Here is a 17,640-nt window from a genome sequence, read left to right as displayed (position 1 = left end):
TTTCCTAATATCTAACTTAAATGTCCCTTGCTGCAAACTAAGCCAATTATTTCTTATCCTACCCTCAGTGAACATGGAGAACAATTGAACACCATCCTCTTTATAACAACTTTTTGCTATTTGAAGACTTATCAGATCCCCCCACCCCCCATTTTCTCTTTTCTAGGCTAAATATGCCCAATTCTTTCAACCTTTCCTCTGAGGTCATGTTTTCTACCCCTCTTACCATTTTTGTTACTCTCCACTGAATTCTCTCCAACTTGTTCACATCTTTCTTAAAGTGTGGTGTCCAAAACTGGACACAGTGCTCTCAGCTGAGGCCTCATCAGTGCTGAGTAGAATGGAACATTTACCTCCCATGTCTTACATACGACACTCCTGTTAATTCATCCCAGAATGACATTTGTCTTTTTTGCTGCAGCATCACACTGCTGACTCATATTCAATTTGTGATCCACTCTAACCCCCAGACCCTTTTCTGCAGTACTGCTGCCTAGCCGATTATTCCCCATTTTGTATTTGTGCATTTGAGTTTTCATTCCTCAGGGCAGTACTTCGCACTTGTCTTTATTGAATTTCATCTTGTCAATTACAGACCAATTCTCCAGTTTATCAAGATAATTCTGAATTCTAATCCTGTCCTCCAAAGTGCTAGCAACCCCTCCCCGCTTGGTGTCATCTGCAAATTTTATAAGCACACTCTCCACTCCATCATCTATGTCGTTAATGAAAATATTGACTTGTATTGGACCCAAGACAGACCCTTAGGGCAGTGGTTCCCAAACTTGTTCCGCCACTTGTTCAGGGAAAGCCTCTGGCGGGCCGGGCCGGTTTGTTTACCTGCCGTGTCCGCAGGTTCGGCCAATTGTGGCTCCCAGTGGCTGTGGTTCACTGCTCCAGGCCAATGGGAGCTGCTGGAAGCGGCGGCCAGTACATCCCTTGGCCCGCGCGGCTTCCAGCAGCTCCCATGGAGAATCCCTCATGTCCCTCAGAAAACTGTTCTAATGCTCAATTACCCTGACTGGTAAAAACTTGCAACTTATTTCCAGTTTGAATTTGTCTGGCTTCGATTTCCAGTGACTAGGTCTTGTTATGCCTTTGTCTGCTAAATAAAAGAGGAGTCTACTATTAGATACCTAATTATGCTCAAGTCACCTCTTAACCTTCTCTTTGCTAAGTAAACTGAGTTCTTTAAATCTCTTACTGCAAATCTCTTACTGCAAGGCATATTTTACAGCTATCAAATAATTCTTGAACCCTCTCTAACTTTTCAATAAAAATTGCTAAGTGCTTAGTACTATTATTCCTATATTTTCAAAAAATGACATTTGGTAATATTTTATAATATTTTTACTGTGAAATGAAAAGCCTATGGACTGTAAAACTCACCTGGGAGACCACTCTTTAAAGGGGAATATATAAGTAAAGGCCCTGTTGAAGACTCAGGGAGAGCAGCGATAGTTGATGATCTATTACTTCCTCCAGTCCATGCTATAGAAGCTGAGGAGTGGGATAGATCTGAAGACATGGCAATTTCTGTATGAGAAGTGGTGCTTTTTAGTGAATCAGTCGAAGTGATGCTGTTTGTTAGCAACTGTATTGTCCTCTCCCCACCTCTGCGGAATGTAGGCGAAATGTACATACTACCAGTATGAGAACTAGGAGTCTTTTTTTCCATATCCCAGATGCTAGCTGTCTCGTGGCTGCTTCCAATGGCTAAAATACAATAAAGAGAAATTAAAATATTTGTATTGTTGTTGTGCTAACAGCACGTACAGTGGCAGCTCTTAAAGACATGCCAATTTTGGCTTATACAAGCAGCTAAAGTTGCCACAGTATTTGCACTGTTACCTAAACTTCCCTATACTTCACACAGAGAATACTGCAAATACTGCTGTGACATTGTCTATTATCCAATGGAATGAAGCATGTTTTTAAGTGCGAATGCTGTAATCAGACACATATAGCACATGTGAGAATTTTTCAATCAGTAGGAAAAAAAAACAAACGTAGCCCCGCTGCTGGTCCCTACAGACTAGGGACTGAATGGCTAGGCAGCAGTTCTGCAGAAAAGGACCTAGGGGTCACAGTGGACGAGATGCTGGATATGAGTCAACAGTGTGCTCTTGTTGCCAAGAAGGCTAATGGCATTTTGGGCTGTATAAGTAGGGGCATTGCCAGCAGATCGAGGAACGTGATCGTTCCCCTTTATTCGACATTGGTGAGGCCTCATCTGGAGTACTGTGTCCAGTTTTGGGCCCCACACTACAAGAGGGATGTGGAAATATTGGAAAGAGTCCAGCAGAGGGAAACAAAAATGATTAGGGGTCTGGAGCACATGATTTATGAGGAGAGGCTGAGGGAACTGGGATTGTTTAGTCTCCAGAAGAGAAGAATGAGGGGGGATTTGATAGCTGTTTTCAAACACCTGAAAGGGGGTTCCAAAGAGGATGGATCTAGACTGTTCTCAGTGGTGACAGATGACAGAACAAGGCGCAATGGTCTCAAGTTGCAGTGGGGGAGGTCTAGATTGGATATTAGGAAACACTATTTCACTAGGAGGGCGGTGAACCACTGGAATGCATTACCTAGGAGGTGGTGGAATCTCCTTCCTTGGAGGTTTTTAAGGCCCCGCTTGACAAAGCCCTGGCTGGGATGATTTAGTTGGGAATTGGTCCTGCTTTGAGCAGGGGGTTGGACTAGATGACCTCCTGAGGTCCCTTCCAACCCTGATATTCTATTCTATTCTATTCTATTCTATTCTATTCTATGCTTTTGCAAAAACTCAAGCATGTACACAGCTGTACTCCTGGTCACAGTCAATGGGACACGTGCAAGAAGAAAGTTAAGTGTTTTCAGGATAAGGGTCTAAGAAAAAAATCACTGACTGAAAATGTTCTACACAGACACTCTTTGCCTATAAATAAGAAAATGCTTTCTATTTACCCTACGGCCCTGTTACATTGCCAGAGGGTTGGACAGCTGAGCCCAATAACTTAGAGACATATGTATGGTTAATGTAAATTACCAATAATGGACTCCCTCTCCATGTCACTGGTTGGTCAACAATGACAAATGCAGTTTCTAAGAAGCTCACAGAAGAAAACTGACCACCTTCCTTTAAAAACAAAATCACCCCCTGAAATTAAGAATGTCCGAGAATACAGTTACCAACAACGGGGCATGATTCCTTTATAAATCATTACTTACATTTGGTGCAGGGGGTTGGGTGGGGTTTATCAAGACTACTGCTCTTATGGATGATAAAACTCACCTGGAGGATCACTTTGTGAAGATGAATAGGTGGGTATCTCAGAAGAATGTACAATCAAAGGCTCCGTTCCAGGCTTAGTGAAATACATGTCACTTGAGGAGCTATTTCTTCTGTTCTGCTCTACAGAAGAGGACTGTTGGGTTAAATCTGCAGAACTGATCATTTCTGTATAAGAGGTGGTGCTTTCTGTTGCAGTTGTAGACATGGCACTGTTTGTTACAGACAGCAACGTCCTCTCTCCACTTCTGGAGAATGTAGTCAGTGTCTCCATATTGTCCGTAGGAGACCTGGAAGTCCTCATTTCAATATCTGAACTTCTAAGTGTCTGATAGCTGCTTCCAATGACTGAAAGGGAGGATAAGGGAAGTGAAAAAATTAAAATTTTTATCTGCATGAACACCAAGTCTGCAGAGTCAGATTGTGATCTCTGTTACACAGGGGGAAATCTGGAGTAATTAAGCTGAAATTCATGGAGTTTCTTTGGGTTTACACCAGTGTAAATGAGAGCAGAATCTAGCCCATGATGTCAAATTCAGAAATCAATGAGTTTGCGCAATGTAAGCCACGCTGCGTTTAGTTCCTTCTCTTTGTCTGGGAAACAGTTTTAGGGAATTACTCTAAAATTAGTAAAAATTAATCCCTTAAAAAGAAATTATTGATGGAATACTTATAATCTGGAATCCCTAAAAGAACTGGTACCTCTAGGACAATTAGTCTTGGAAGCCAACTATTAGTAATGGAAGATCTATCATGAATTTCAGTGGTTTAAAAAACTGGAGTTTAGAAACGTCTATCTGCCTGGATAATAAGCTGAAACGTGTACTCTAAAGTCATAGGTTGGTATAATCTAGCCAACAAAAAAGGGAGACACCAAAATATTAGGGCTGCATTAGAAAATTTTGGCCACTGTCTTTTGTGGAATAAGAAACAAAACATTGGTCTCCCTACTCTATCCTCAATTCACTCCACCACAGCTGTGTGCTATTATTTTTAATGTTGATGTTAAGAGAGGCAGTGGCTTCTCAGTACCTCTAAATGTCTGACTGCATGTCCCATATTTTGGACCCCAAAAACGAAGCACTCTGGGTTGGTGGGAACTCTTATATAGCAGGGCCTTAATCTCTATTTTCCACCTGTGAAACAATCTGGTAATCATAGGGCTGACCTATCTTTGTACATCCCTTTGAGGTCTGTAGATGAAAGTGAGCAATCAGGGGAAAGTGTAATTAGTTATTACTGTGAAGTGAATCCTAGCTATCACAATAGTGCATCTAATGTTCTCTGAGGATAAGTGGAATCATTTTATGAAGATTACTTCTGAAAGTGGCTTCAATAGTTACATCTACATAACGTGTAGTGATCAACTAGATATGGGCAGCAATTTCAATTACATTCTGTTCGAAGTCTGAAAAAGATAGTGATGGAGGGGAAATGGAAATAAGTCAGTGAAAACTATTCAGTAAGGCTGATGGGAAACTGGGATGTAATTTTTCTTTAAATTTCCCACCAAATATGTCATCCTTCCCTGATCCTCATCAAAATTTGAAATTTCAATTAAAAATAGTCATATTTTCAAATGTCAAAAATTTCACCTGCTCTGTACGAGGTCAAAAAATGAGACAAGATTTTGTTGAAAATTTTAACCTGTTTTTCCATCACAGTGTCAATAAAAAAAAAAAAAGGTCAGCTATTGGAAAATATCAAAAACATTCGTCCTGCCCTATTTTACTTTTTGACCAGACTTACTTTTGAAGTTTATAACGGAAAACATTTTCAACATAGTATAAGCATCATATTGCTGGTGTGTCACTTCGAACATGTACTGTTGTATTCAGAGAGAAGGTGGCATTCAGAGCTAGATTAGATTTCTTCTGGCACTCAAGGCTGATTCAAGGCTATCATTCAGGCCCAGGTTTCAGGCCCAGCACCAAAACCGAACAAGTTGTTCTGAAGAGACTTCGTCCCTAAGTAGACGAAATCTCCCAAAACAGATTTCAGCCATTGTGGACAATGGAAATCTCAAGAGAACTGGCTTGTGATCTCATGAGAACTGCAGTGCTGGTGAGATTCTGACTGTGTCCAAACTGGAAAATAGGTCCTATCTGGTTTTGGATGTCATTCAGATTTGACTCAGATCACTCCTTGCTGGCCAGTTCTGACAGGCTGCAAAAGCTGTGGTCCCAAGCACCACCAGGTTGGGAGGGGACATCCATCGGGAAGGAAAAAGAGTTCTGAGCATCTTTGTTTTTCACTCCTCTCTGTGCCAGACTCTAGTGTGAGAAAGCTGAGACAGCTCTGCACCATGCCTCCTGCACCCAGAGACTCCACAGCCCCCAGGAAACCAATGGGAGTTAGACACCGCGTGGGATTTTCAAAAGCACCTAGCTGCATCTTTAGGCCCCTAAATACCTTTACAAATCTACCCCTAAAAAAGGACTGAAGTGGCTGTTCATTAGTCAGCTTCTTGGTTTGATTACAGCAGTGGTCCCCAAATATTTTTGTCCACACCCCCTTTACCTGGTCTGCACCCCCCCTCCCCTCCCCAGAAGCAGGGCCGTGGTCAAGGGTGGGGCTGGTGCTGCAGCTGGGGCCTCAGCCAGGAGCAGGCCCACAGTCAAGCCTGGAGCTGGGGGCTGCGGCCGGAAATTGGGGGCTGGAGCCGGGAGCGGGCCCACAGCTTGGCCAGGAGCCGTGGGCTGTGGCTGAGCCCACTGTTAAGGCTGGGAGCTGTGGTTGAGGCCGGGAGCAGAGGTGTGGCTGGGAGCGGGGCCGCAGTCAAGGCCAGAACTGCAGCTGGGGCAGTCATGGCTAGGGTTGCCAACTTTGGTTGGATGAATTCCTGGAGATATCATTACATGATAATCTTTAATTCCTGGAGACTTGGCAACTCTTGTCAGGGCCTCAACTGGGGCTGTGGCCAGGAGTGGAACCATGGCCAGGAGTGGGGCTGGGAGCCGGTGGCCAAGGCCCAGGCCAGACCTGGGGTCAGAATGGAGCTCAGGGCAGAGCGGGGCTGGGTGGCGCTCCCTCCCTGCTCCCTGTGGGGGCTGGCCCGGGCCATCCCTGGCTCCTGGCCCCGACCGTGGGCCCGCTCCCCCCCGAATGTTCCTCCACACCCTGTAGGGGACATGCCCCACAGTTTGGGGACCACTGTATTACAATATTAGCGAATACTGCTGACCCCAGTAAGACTGTATACTATCGTTGTAGTTTTAGCCTAGTACTACTCCATAGCCCAATACCTTCTGACCAGAGTGCTTAACTATAACTGCAGTGAGCAGTCTGTGGAAGTGAGGTTTAGTTGTGGAAGTCAGGCTTACACATACACACACACACACACACACACACACACACACAATATATATAGAGAGAGGGGGGGAGGTCTTGGAAGGATCAGATTTTTATCACTAAGTGTTCATTTCAATGCACGGACACAAATCGACGAAAAACATTTCCATCTGTAATAATCGAAATTTCAGAGAGGCCAAGAAAGAAAAACACTGCTTGAGAACTTATTGGAGTTTATTTAAGGATATTTACTTTGTCTATTTTGACATCTGTTGTAGACAATTTGTGTTTTAACGGTTATAAAGCTTTAACTTATTTCTGAGTCTCAGAATCTCCTGTCATTAAATAATTGTTGTCTGACCTCCACATCATTTCCTGCAACTATGAAAATTTAAAACCAATAAACACTGGAAAAAATGCTTATCAATAAACATCAATATTATCCAACAGTAACTATCAAAATTAAAATCAAATTCTGCCAAGCACATATGTAAGGCTGTAGGAAACATGAGGATTTCAGTTCATGTTGATCTCATGAACCAAAACACGTGAGTTCAGTTCATCTACGTTTGCAGCCCTTCAGTGATGTTTTGGGTTCAAATAACCCCCCAAATCTATATAAATACCAAATTTGCCTGCTTCATTGTAAAGTAAAACAAAACAAAAAGCTCACTCAGTCTTTGCTGATTATCATAAGCAATTTTCTGGGAGAACAGCCTGAAGGTCCCAAACCCTATTTGCCTCCTGTTTGGGGAGTGCGGCAAACTACCTAGCCTGTTTCACCATCTTCAGATGGGTAGGTAGCAGTGAGGGAGTAGGTCTGCAGCCTTCCATTAAATGAGGGGAAATCTAGGGGATGGAAATCTGCTTCTCCACCTCCACATCCAGCAGCATGAGGATTCACAAAGCTACAGCATATCCTGTGTCATCATCCCACTCCCAATTACTGACTACTGGGCACCTCAGAACAAGATAACTGACAATGATGGAGAAAGCAGTGGGATCATCCAGACTCCACCAACGATCATGCTAAGAGGGAACCCTGCTCGCCGTTTCTGTATTCCCCTGCCGAGCATTTTTCACAAGAGCAGGGGTGTTTATTGCCAGGCCCTGGTTAAATTCCAGGGGGGCTATTCAACCGCATTTTCACCATGTACATATTCTTAATCATTTTACCAGAAATGTCATGTAGGATTGCAGTGAGCAGGGCCGGCTCTAGGTTTTTTGCCACCCCAAGCAAAAAAATTTTTGCCCCCCTCCCCCCCCCAACTCCAGCCCTGGGGTCTCACCTCCACCCCACCCACACCCCCTGCTGCCCCAGCCCTGGGCTCCCCCTCACCAGTGCTGACTCCGCCCGCTCCCCCCTCACCTCCAGCCAGTCCGGCGCTGGCAGGGTTGGGGTAAGCAGCAGTGCTCCCGGGTCGCGCCTCTGCCCAGGGTCCCTCCAGCCAGGGCTCCCGCCTCCAGGACCAGCCAGGACCTGGGAGGGCAGAGCCGGGGGACCGCCCCGGCCGGGGGCTGAGGAGCCGGGGCAGGGTAGCCCCAGAGGGAGCGGAGCCCCAGAGAGCGGGACGTGGGCCCCGCATGGCAGTGCCCCACCCTCTATGGCCCCGCTGCTGCTGCTACTGCTGCTTCTGGCCGCCCTGCCGCAGTCCCTGGGCAGCTCAGGACGCTTCGTCCAGTCCCAACTGCAGCGCTGGGGGGGGTGGCTGCCCTGCGGCATCTGCAGGCGGCTCCGTGTGCCCTGAGGGGCGGCCCCCAGCCCGACTGTCTCCTGCTAGGAGCCTGCCCGGCCCAGCCACAAGGTGCAGGCGCTGCTCCCCCGCAGCACGAACCGCAGCGGCCCCAGGGCGACGTGCTGCTGCTGCCAGGGCTGGCTCTAGGCTTTTGCCGCCCAAAGCAAAAAAAGAAGAAGAAGAAGAAGAAGAAAAAAAAGACGGCCAGAATGCTGCCCTCGAAAATGTGCCGCCCCAAACACGTGCTTGGTTTGCTGGTGCCTAGAGCTGGCCCTGCCAGTGAGCCTGCCACACCAGAGGTGGCTGCATTTCCTGGCTAATATGATCTCTCTTAAATACAGCAGTTTCAATGTTAACTCGCCAAGAAAAGAGAGAGAGAGAGAGAGAGATGGAAAGTATCTGATTTAGATAGTAAGTACCTTGTAGAAGGCACTTTGTTTCTAATACAGATTGTAAATCACTTGGGGCAGGGACTGTCTTTTTGTCTTAGCCCAATCGGGGCCTGGTCTATGAATAGGGCTCCTAGATGCTACAGTAATATATATATGTTTGCATAATGCTGAGCACAAACAACAACAATAGTTTGGCAGAGTCGCTCATGTGCTTTGACATCAGCTGATGAAAGACTATGCATCCAGTTGTTACTCCCATGCAAATAAACACCAATTGTCCCAGTTGCATTGTTGCAGCCAATAGCCAGACAGCATTCTTGTATCCAGCACAGTCACAACAAGCCAAGCCTACTCCCATTTAACAAGTGGCTTGTCGCTGCAGCCCTTTTGAATACAGGGATTCTGAAGCAGAGGGAGTCAGGCTTGGCATTTTATTTGCAAGTCAATACCCAGACTGTCCTTGTATAGCGGGGCTGAGGCTCAAAAATGTGGGTGTGTTTGTGGAAGGGGCATCAAATTCTTCTCTGCATCCATCTGTCCCCCAAATCTTTCAGATGTGAAACAAACAGCAGATCACCCTGCTGGTGAAACACTGAGATGAGCTCTCGCATCCGTTTTTGCTCTAGATAATAAATGTAAAGTAACAGACACTGCAAAAGCCCTTTGAGGCTAAATACTGATAGAGCAAGATTTACCTTTCCAGACTATTGAGTAACTTGTCACTGAACCATCAGAAGGGCAAGCTACCGTAAATACTGTGATACATTCAGGCAGATTGCACAGAGCAATAGTATAATACCGACCAAATTCAGGGACCTAGAGTGCAGCTCTGCTGTTAAAATTAATTCTGTAAAAAAGGACAGCCTGGGGTTCCATACTTATGGTCTCTCAGTGACTCCTGATCAAATGTCATCAGTTTAAAAGTAAAAAGACAGACGTGGTTTTTCTAGCTGCTTGCCCAGCAAACCCTGGGATCTGGGTTCTTTCCTGTTTGCAACATCATCAGTGATAAATGGCCCACTACACCTGTGAAGCGCCACTGTTTTCAAATTATGCGCTCACTAACACCTGTGCAATGCCACCACCTTTAGGGAGGGCAGAATCCAATACTATTTTTGGAACTTAACAGCTCTGTTGATGCTGTGCAAGTCAGAACAGAATCCAATTCATTCTCCCAGGGTATAATTCAGTTTGTTTTCCTTACACTAGTTTGGTTCTGCAGGGCAAACAGGAATAAAAAGGGAGTCAAAAACTTGTCTTAGTCACTCAAGTTAATAAATCTAACTATGAATACAGCCAGGGAGCAGCTCCACTGAGTAAGAAGGTGCCATTTTCAGAGGAGAATCGCACTTTCAATAGCCCACAAAGTATGTACATGCTGCATGTGCAAAGGAGGAAGAAAGCATACCAATGTAGGCTCAGATACCTGGTTTTGAGGGCACAGTTTACTCAGTTACGTTTGAAAATCTGGCCCACATTGTGCAATAAGGATACTCAAGACAGAATGAAAAAATCAAACATGACAAAAATCTCTAATGACCGCTCAGTCCCTAACAAGAAATGTATGATCTGGGCTCAAGACAATTACAATCAGACTGTTGTTGACTCCCTTGCAGAAACTGGTCTTCAAACATGACCCTCAGCTTGTGCAGAATGGCCCAGACCCAAACATCTTGCAAAATGAAATAAACACAGGACCATCTGGTCTCTTCAGATCCATTAAAGATTTAGACTATAAGCAGACCCATCGCTCAGGTACAGTTTTGTCACTAAAGATTTTGTCACATGCTAAGCTGTTGCCTTTGATTTAAAAAATAAACTCCTTCTACGCTGCCACAGCTGTCAAGACAAAATTTTTAATTGTAACGTGAAATTGTCGCACCACCTGCAGCATCAGCGTTTTTGTTTCCAGTTAGAACGATAGCACTAGCAATGATGCTTACCAGACATATTTAATCTTAAGTGCTACTTTTTCTTTGTAAGCACAAAAAGTATGCTACTTATTCACAGTGCCGTTATAACGTGTCCAGTATAAACAGATCACGTTCCAGCAGATTTCTCAGCCCCGGTGTCTGCTGTTTTCAGCCTGGCTCTGTAACCAGCTTGTGAATGTCTTCAAACATATGCAGACACGTTCAAAGTATTTCTATATAACATAGCTGGACTTTATTCCTTCTTCCACGCCAGCAAGGCCCTACTTCGTGTCAGCATCACAATCCCTGTCTCTCCCTGCTTACATACCCAAAGTTCTCTTCATCCTCGAGGCTCATATCACATATAAGCTGTGCCACTGTGGAAGTGGTTGTTAATCTAAAAGCTAATCACAATGTTTTCAACGGGTATCAGTCGAGCCGACTGTCACAAAGCACATGGTTACTAATGGTTGGCAAGGTTGTGATCTAAAGGCCTTGACGGAGGAGTACTGCACTCTGGACAGGATGGCCCATGCTCCCTGTGGTGGGTTGGAGGTGGGCAGGGATGAAACTTTTGCCTGTGCATCACCCTTAACTTCAGCACAGTTTGACTTCCCCCCTTCTTTACTATTTACTATTATTTACGCCCAGTATTGACAGAGGTGGACTAATCTCTTTTATTCAGACTCTATCATTGCAGGTAATTTGCTTGGCTTCGCCTTTGCCATGCCTCATTAGCTGGGGTGGGCAGAGCAGACCCATATAGCATGTGCAATTGGCATAACTTTTACAAGCTTGCTGGCCAGGCCTGAGAGAGTCATAGGGAGGGGCAAGTGACTTGCCTAAGGTCAGATCCGTGACAGAACCAAAACTAAAACGCAGGTCTCCCAAGTCCCAGCCCTGCACCTGCTCCCCTGTGCCATGCTGCTGCTTGGCTCACCAGTGAAATGCAGTCGCCTCTGGTGTGGAACACTACAGAACAGTTTTAGGACAGGAAACGAAGGAGGCAATATCAATCTGAACTACAGGGGGAATTTAGGTAGGCCAAATGTAACTATCCACACTGGAATTTGGCCAGGATGTTGAGGGATCACACCTCTACTCTTGCATGAGATCTTCCATCAGCTCCTTGGTTTTATATCTGAACTGAAAGACGGCACCTCATCCCTTAGGACATTAGTACAATACTGATTCAGACAGACACTTAATCACCAATCATCCTTGAGCACCCAAGGATTATTCCTGGAGGTCACCCAGCCAAGTACCACATAGGCCTATCCTTGTTTAGTTTACTGAGGCTGACAAGGGCACAGCCCAACCCTGCTCCCAGGGAAGTCAACAGCAAATCCCAAACTGATTTCAAAAGGAGCAGGTTCTAAAACAGGGGTCCCTTCACTGAAATGAAGGCAGCTTGGGGGGGAACACAGCTGCTGTTAAACAGCTCCATGACATACATTTTAGGGCAGGAAGTGAAGAAGAATATTGTATCCCTTTAAAATTGCAGGGGCTGGGGGGGGGGGTTAAAAGGCAAGCAGAATGGGATCACCTGAGCTGAAATTTGACCACAATGTCAGGGCTAACACCAGTACAAACCATGCAACATGAATTGATCTATCCATTTATGTTTTGTTCACTGAACTGAGAACTATTCTCCGCTCTTCTCTAGAAGGGATTTCCTAATTTAACCTCTAGAAGTGAAGAAATTATCCGCTCTAACCAGCGAGCAAAATTAAATCAGAATTAATCGTTAACCAGCAAAAATTAATAAAAGATAATATACTAGTCACCCAATTCTACAAAACAACCACCCTTAACTCAGTTTCCATCATGTACATCAGTCACTTCCCCCCACATGCCTGACTGTTAATCTTCCCTTCATAGCTCATTTCAGAAGAGAAGGTAACATTTAGCAGTAGAAGGACAGGCTTATTGTACGGTAAAGCTCTGTTAAGTTATTGTATGTGAAGAATAAGGTGATGTTTTGCGCCTTTCTGGGACGAAGCATACTAAAGTAGATCTCTCATGAGAAAGAGAAGCTGTAATTGTAAAGCTCCCATCTGTTCAACTACATAATCTCAGCATCAGACTGAGAGATAGAGAAAAAAAATCTAAACACAGAAAGCTCCTTGCCGGCTGCAGGAAAACTTTAGGACTCAGATTAAGCCATGAAGGATCAATAAAGACCAGAGCAAGCCATCTACTTGCTGAATCTGTCCAGCCTCACTAGGTGGCACATACTTCTGCTTGTGTCTTTCTCAGCCACCAGGAAAATGGCTCTGTGTCATGTTTTGAAACACTGCTGCGGATGTAATGATTATGGGTGGAGGCCATTTGGGAGCCAAGTGAATTTGTATGAACAAAAGCTACAGCCCTAAATCTGGACTGTCCAGGGCTCTGTGGGATTTTCAGTTTCCTTCCTTGTCCTTGCCCTGAAACAGCACTGAGAAAAAATCTGAAGCATAAAAAAACTTGTCATGCTTTAAACTGGTCGGTTCAGTATAAACATGTTGATATTATTCCTTCAAAAGGGGACTTTGTGTGCACTAGCCACCAGAAGAGTTTAAAAGGGTGGGGGGTTGCAACATACATTTCACCTCTTCATTATTTCTATCGATATTTATAAATGGGCAAGGGACTGAAGAACATAAACTCTAGGAAATATCCCGCTAACACTAGCCAGAATCAATAGGCAAGTCCCCCAGTCTCTCACAACCATGAGTGGCAGTAACAACGCCACAATGGAGGGCAGCATCAAAAAACATCATCTCCAAATGCCCCCTTCATGAGAACATCCCTGGTATCCCATCCAATCTCAAGCAACTGCATGAGAAAACAGCTGGGGCTTTCACTGGGTCCTGGAGGCCAGCAAACCCAGGTCCTAGCAGGCCACCCTTTTTCCATCCCTGCACAGCACCTTCAGGGAAACACATTAAACATCACTCAGTGTCCAATATCCCCAAAATGGTTTTGTTTCTGTTCAGCATTTGCACTGAGCCGCTCTATACAGTCTATCCCCAAGAGAGCTATTGTATGTCTCCAGCAAGTTACGAGACAAGGAACAGATGCATTGACAACAGACAACGTTCTGCCATTGCACCCATTTCACCCACCCACCCCTCTCTGCCTTCAGAAGCAGAAGAAACAACAAAACAGCAAATCCAGACTGTTGCCTAGCGCTGGCTCAGCATAAACACGGTGAGCCCCATGCATGTCCTCTTCATGGATGGCCCAGACCTCCAAAGAATCTTGGGGATGCATGGGGTTTGGAGGCTGAACCTTTCCCTGGCCTCGAGGGCAGTGAAACTTTTCCCACTTCTAAAAATACCAACCAGGTGGAAACTCAAGCAGTTCCCAGTCTCTTAAGTGGGAAATTTGGCCTGTATCTTGCATAGGCTCCTTCAAAGAAGATAATTATAACTGTCCAAGACTAATACTAGGACAACTAGCCCAGCAATGCCCACCCACAGCACCTACCACAATGGACTCCCGGGCTATGACTTGAGCTCCTAGGTGCTATCACAATACCAATAAATAAATAATAATAATAAGCAGCAGCAGCACTTACATTTGTGTATTGTAGTGATAGGGTATTGAGAACACCTTCCATCTTTCCCTCCCACGGATATTAGGAAATTGAAAACACACTATTCAGATAGGCAATGGAGCCACTTTGATGATGGTACCCATAATATGATGTCAGACACAAACACAGCATGAGGCATCAATGCCAGTCACTCAAGCACTGCTCTCATTGCCTCTGCTCGGAAAAACATAAACACACCAAACAAAAACGGCAAGGGAATCTTTTCTCTGTGGCAATCGCCATCCAGCAATCAAGCTTTACATGAAAAAAAAAAAAAACAACAACAGCCTATAGGAGACTGTGATTGAATTACTGAAGCTCACAGCTTGTCCCTTTCAGTGATTCCTTAAAATGTAAGGGTAGGATATAAGATGGTAGGAGAGGTGAGGAGAAACTTGAAAAAGAGGGGGGAGAAAACAGTGGGAGGGAGTTTGTCCTTTATATTTGTCTGTGATAAATTGAAAAAAAGCCTAAAGGAGTTTTGTTTTCTGGTTTTTCACCTTAGAAATCTCAGGAATGCCAAGTCTGGCCTTCCCTACTGTTGTTGTTGGAGAACTTCTTGGAGGAATCAGAGATGTTTATTGGTGACTTTTCTCAGCCCTTCACTTAAGTCACGGGGTGCCAATTCCTTAGTGAAAGGGAGCTTCTCTCTCAATGGTTTAGTTAAATAAGTGTTAATAAAAAGAAACAAAACAAACTTCCAAATACTATGAATAATAACAACAAAAATTCCTTTCCCTTCTCAGTTAATCAAGTTTCACTTTCTGCTATGTGATCCTAATAATTCCCCAGCCACCCACAGCATGCAAAAGACCTCAATTTCTAATGGTAAATACTAGCAAGATTTCAATTTATTTTCAAAATCTTTCAGGCCTTTCTTTTATAATGAAGCACAACAAAGAAGTTGACCACCCAATTTCCCCCCCAACCCCCTTTTTTAAAAGTTCCCTTGACATTTTCATTAGCTGGAAGGCAGCATCACTGCTTCAGGCCCTAAGCAGCTGAGGAAAGAGAAAAGCCCGTTAGAGATCTGTTTTGTTGTCATTTTAATTTTTGCTCCCTTCTGAGGGCAGTGCTGCTGGAGTCTGTCAGACTGCTGGAAGAGGAAGTTAACTGGCAAGACTCCACCAAAGTGGAGCTGCTAGGTCATTGGAACAATAAAAAAGCAAGAAAAAACATCCTGGCTGCAAAAAAGAAAAAAAAAAGAGCAAAGCCCATAGCAGTTCCCTGGGTGTGTACAGTACAGGTTGAATGGAGTGAACTAAGCCCTAAAACATCAGGACAATGTCACTGCTGACTTTTAGAAGCACACGAGTTAATTTATAGCACAGACTCTTCTGCAGTGCTAGTAAGTGTAAGGAAAGAGAAATAAAACCCAATGTGTCTGGAAAGTTTCTAATCATTAGAAAACTTACACAGGGCTTGACGGAACAATATTTCCGAGGAAGCCAGCCTGCTTGTATGTAAAGATTAATTACTCTCTGAATGTTAAACAGAGTAGCACGCAACTCGTTGCTCCATTAGACAGTTCCAGGACACACTTATTTAAATGGGAAGGCATAGGAAAACTCTCCTTCAATAGGAACAGATTTCAGTAATAACACAGGGACTGATCCCAGGAAGCGTTGAGTGATCTGCAACTCACAGATTCAGGCTCTTAAAACTGGGAAAGGTGTGCGGAGCTCAAAAGTTTCAAACTGAAACTCTAGGATAGTGAACCCTAAGGCCAGAAGGGAGCATTAGACCATCACATCTGACCTCACATATACCACAGGTCACTGAACTTCACCCAGTGTCCCCTGCTTTGAGCCCAATAACTTGTGTTTGACTAAAGCATACCTTGAATGAGAACCCCAAAACTTTGCTGCTTGCAGCCTGGTCCACATACAGATTTTGTACCAGTATAACTATTTCAGTTAGGGATGTGATTTTTTTACTACATGGGGGAATAAACTATACCTGGTTAAGCACTTTTTTACTGAGCTAACTGCATCTCCAGCTTTTACTACACCGGTAGAGTTAAAGTGGCACAACTTTTTGTGTAGACAAGACTTTTGTTAAAAATATTCAGCCATATTTAGTCTGCAAAAACAACCCAAGCCCTTCAAATAATTAATACTTAACATTTCTAGAACACCTTCCATCCAAGGATCTCACAGTACTTTACAAAATGAATGATTTAGCCACATACTTCCCTCCTGCCCCCCTACCCAGTAGAAAAGCACTGTTTTCCCCATTTTTTCAAAAAAAGAAGGCACAAAGAGGTGAAATGACTTGACCAAAGCCACAGGGGAAGTAAGTGCCAGAGCCAGGATTAGAACTCAGGAACATTGTCTGCACAAGGTCACCTAGGAAGTCACTGACAGAGCTAAGAGCACAACTTCAAGCCCCTGACTTCCAACCACAAAACCATCTTTTCTCTTCTTAACTCGACGTTGTACTCCTTGAGCAGACAAAACACCCATGGGAATTTTGTTTATGTTAGGAGTACAGGATCAGTACGTGCCTTTCATCCCATCACTCCTCCTCCCTCAAAAATGTTATTCCACTTCAAGACCTGCCCTCCAACAGTTCTTTGCCCCTTAAACCCATTCCGACTTAGCACCTTATTCTGGCCCACTCCCAAGCTGATTCATCTTCAAAAGCTGAAAAAGGGCAGTACAGCACTTGCAAACACTCCCTTGGAGTGAATTTTTAAACACTTATTTACCGTTGTCTCATTGCTTTTTAATCCCATTGTGTAACAGGGATCACATTAACATGACGCACGTCTGCAGTAAAAAGCTTCTTTGGTGATCAGACACTGCTGATTTGTGATGACTTTTAATCAGCCTCACAAAAGTGTTTATCACTTTGCATGCAGCAACACAGCAATCATTATCCCACTGATTGAGCTGTTTGCTGGGAGCTAATAATGCATCTTCAGCAAAGGACACCTCAACTGATTCTTCTATGCATCTCTCCACATTGCTTCCAGACAGTAGCTGAGTTCCCATTGCACATCTCAGTGCTCTTTGGGAAGCAGGACTGCAGCAATGCCACTAGCCTGGGTTCTTTCCAGTCACATCCTTCCAATACATGGTCTGGGAATGGTATACTGCTTTGGTTTGAACTGTACTTGATCTGAACACCCTATCATTTGCTTCCCCCTAATGAGCCATCCTGCCATCTGGTGCATGCAAAGCCTAGATGCTGGAATGGCTTTTCCATTGCTAATCAAAGCACAACAAAGCCTTGTTTCAATGGAATGCAAAGATCCAGGATAGGGGAGGTGTATTACAGCGTACTAAAGATCCTGTGGGTTCTAACATCTGCAGCATTCATCCCCACAAAAGCCACAAATCAGTTTGGCGGGAGGACAGCAGTCAGTTTACTGCAAATGAGACTATTGGACTCAAGCAGATCAGTGCTCTGTCAGGGCTCCTTCTATATATGGAGATATACCTATCTCATA

At 44.4% G+C, this 17,640-nt stretch overlaps 1 protein-coding gene across 3 annotated transcripts in view; it reads right to left on the bottom strand.

The window, feature by feature from the left end:
• HEG1 (heart development protein with EGF like domains 1) overlaps positions 1–17,640 on the bottom strand; it is an 84,732-nt gene that overhangs the window by 51,373 nt on the left and 15,719 nt on the right. For all 3 annotated transcript variants that reach the window (XM_054044013.1, XM_054044015.1, XM_054044014.1), the window contains exons 2-3: positions 3,275–3,619; positions 1,390–1,716 (exon numbers count right to left, since the gene is read on the bottom strand). In XM_054044013.1, coding sequence (XP_053899988.1) covers positions 1,390–1,716; positions 3,275–3,619 — 672 coding nt within the window. The remainder of the gene's footprint in view (positions 1–1,389; positions 1,717–3,274; positions 3,620–17,640) is intronic.

Source organism: Malaclemys terrapin, chromosome 11 (genome assembly GCF_027887155.1).
Source record: "Malaclemys terrapin pileata isolate rMalTer1 chromosome 11, rMalTer1.hap1, whole genome shotgun sequence".
Taxonomy (NCBI): domain Eukaryota; kingdom Metazoa; phylum Chordata; order Testudines; family Emydidae; genus Malaclemys; species Malaclemys terrapin.
This window is presented reverse-complemented; position numbering and strand designations above follow the sequence as displayed.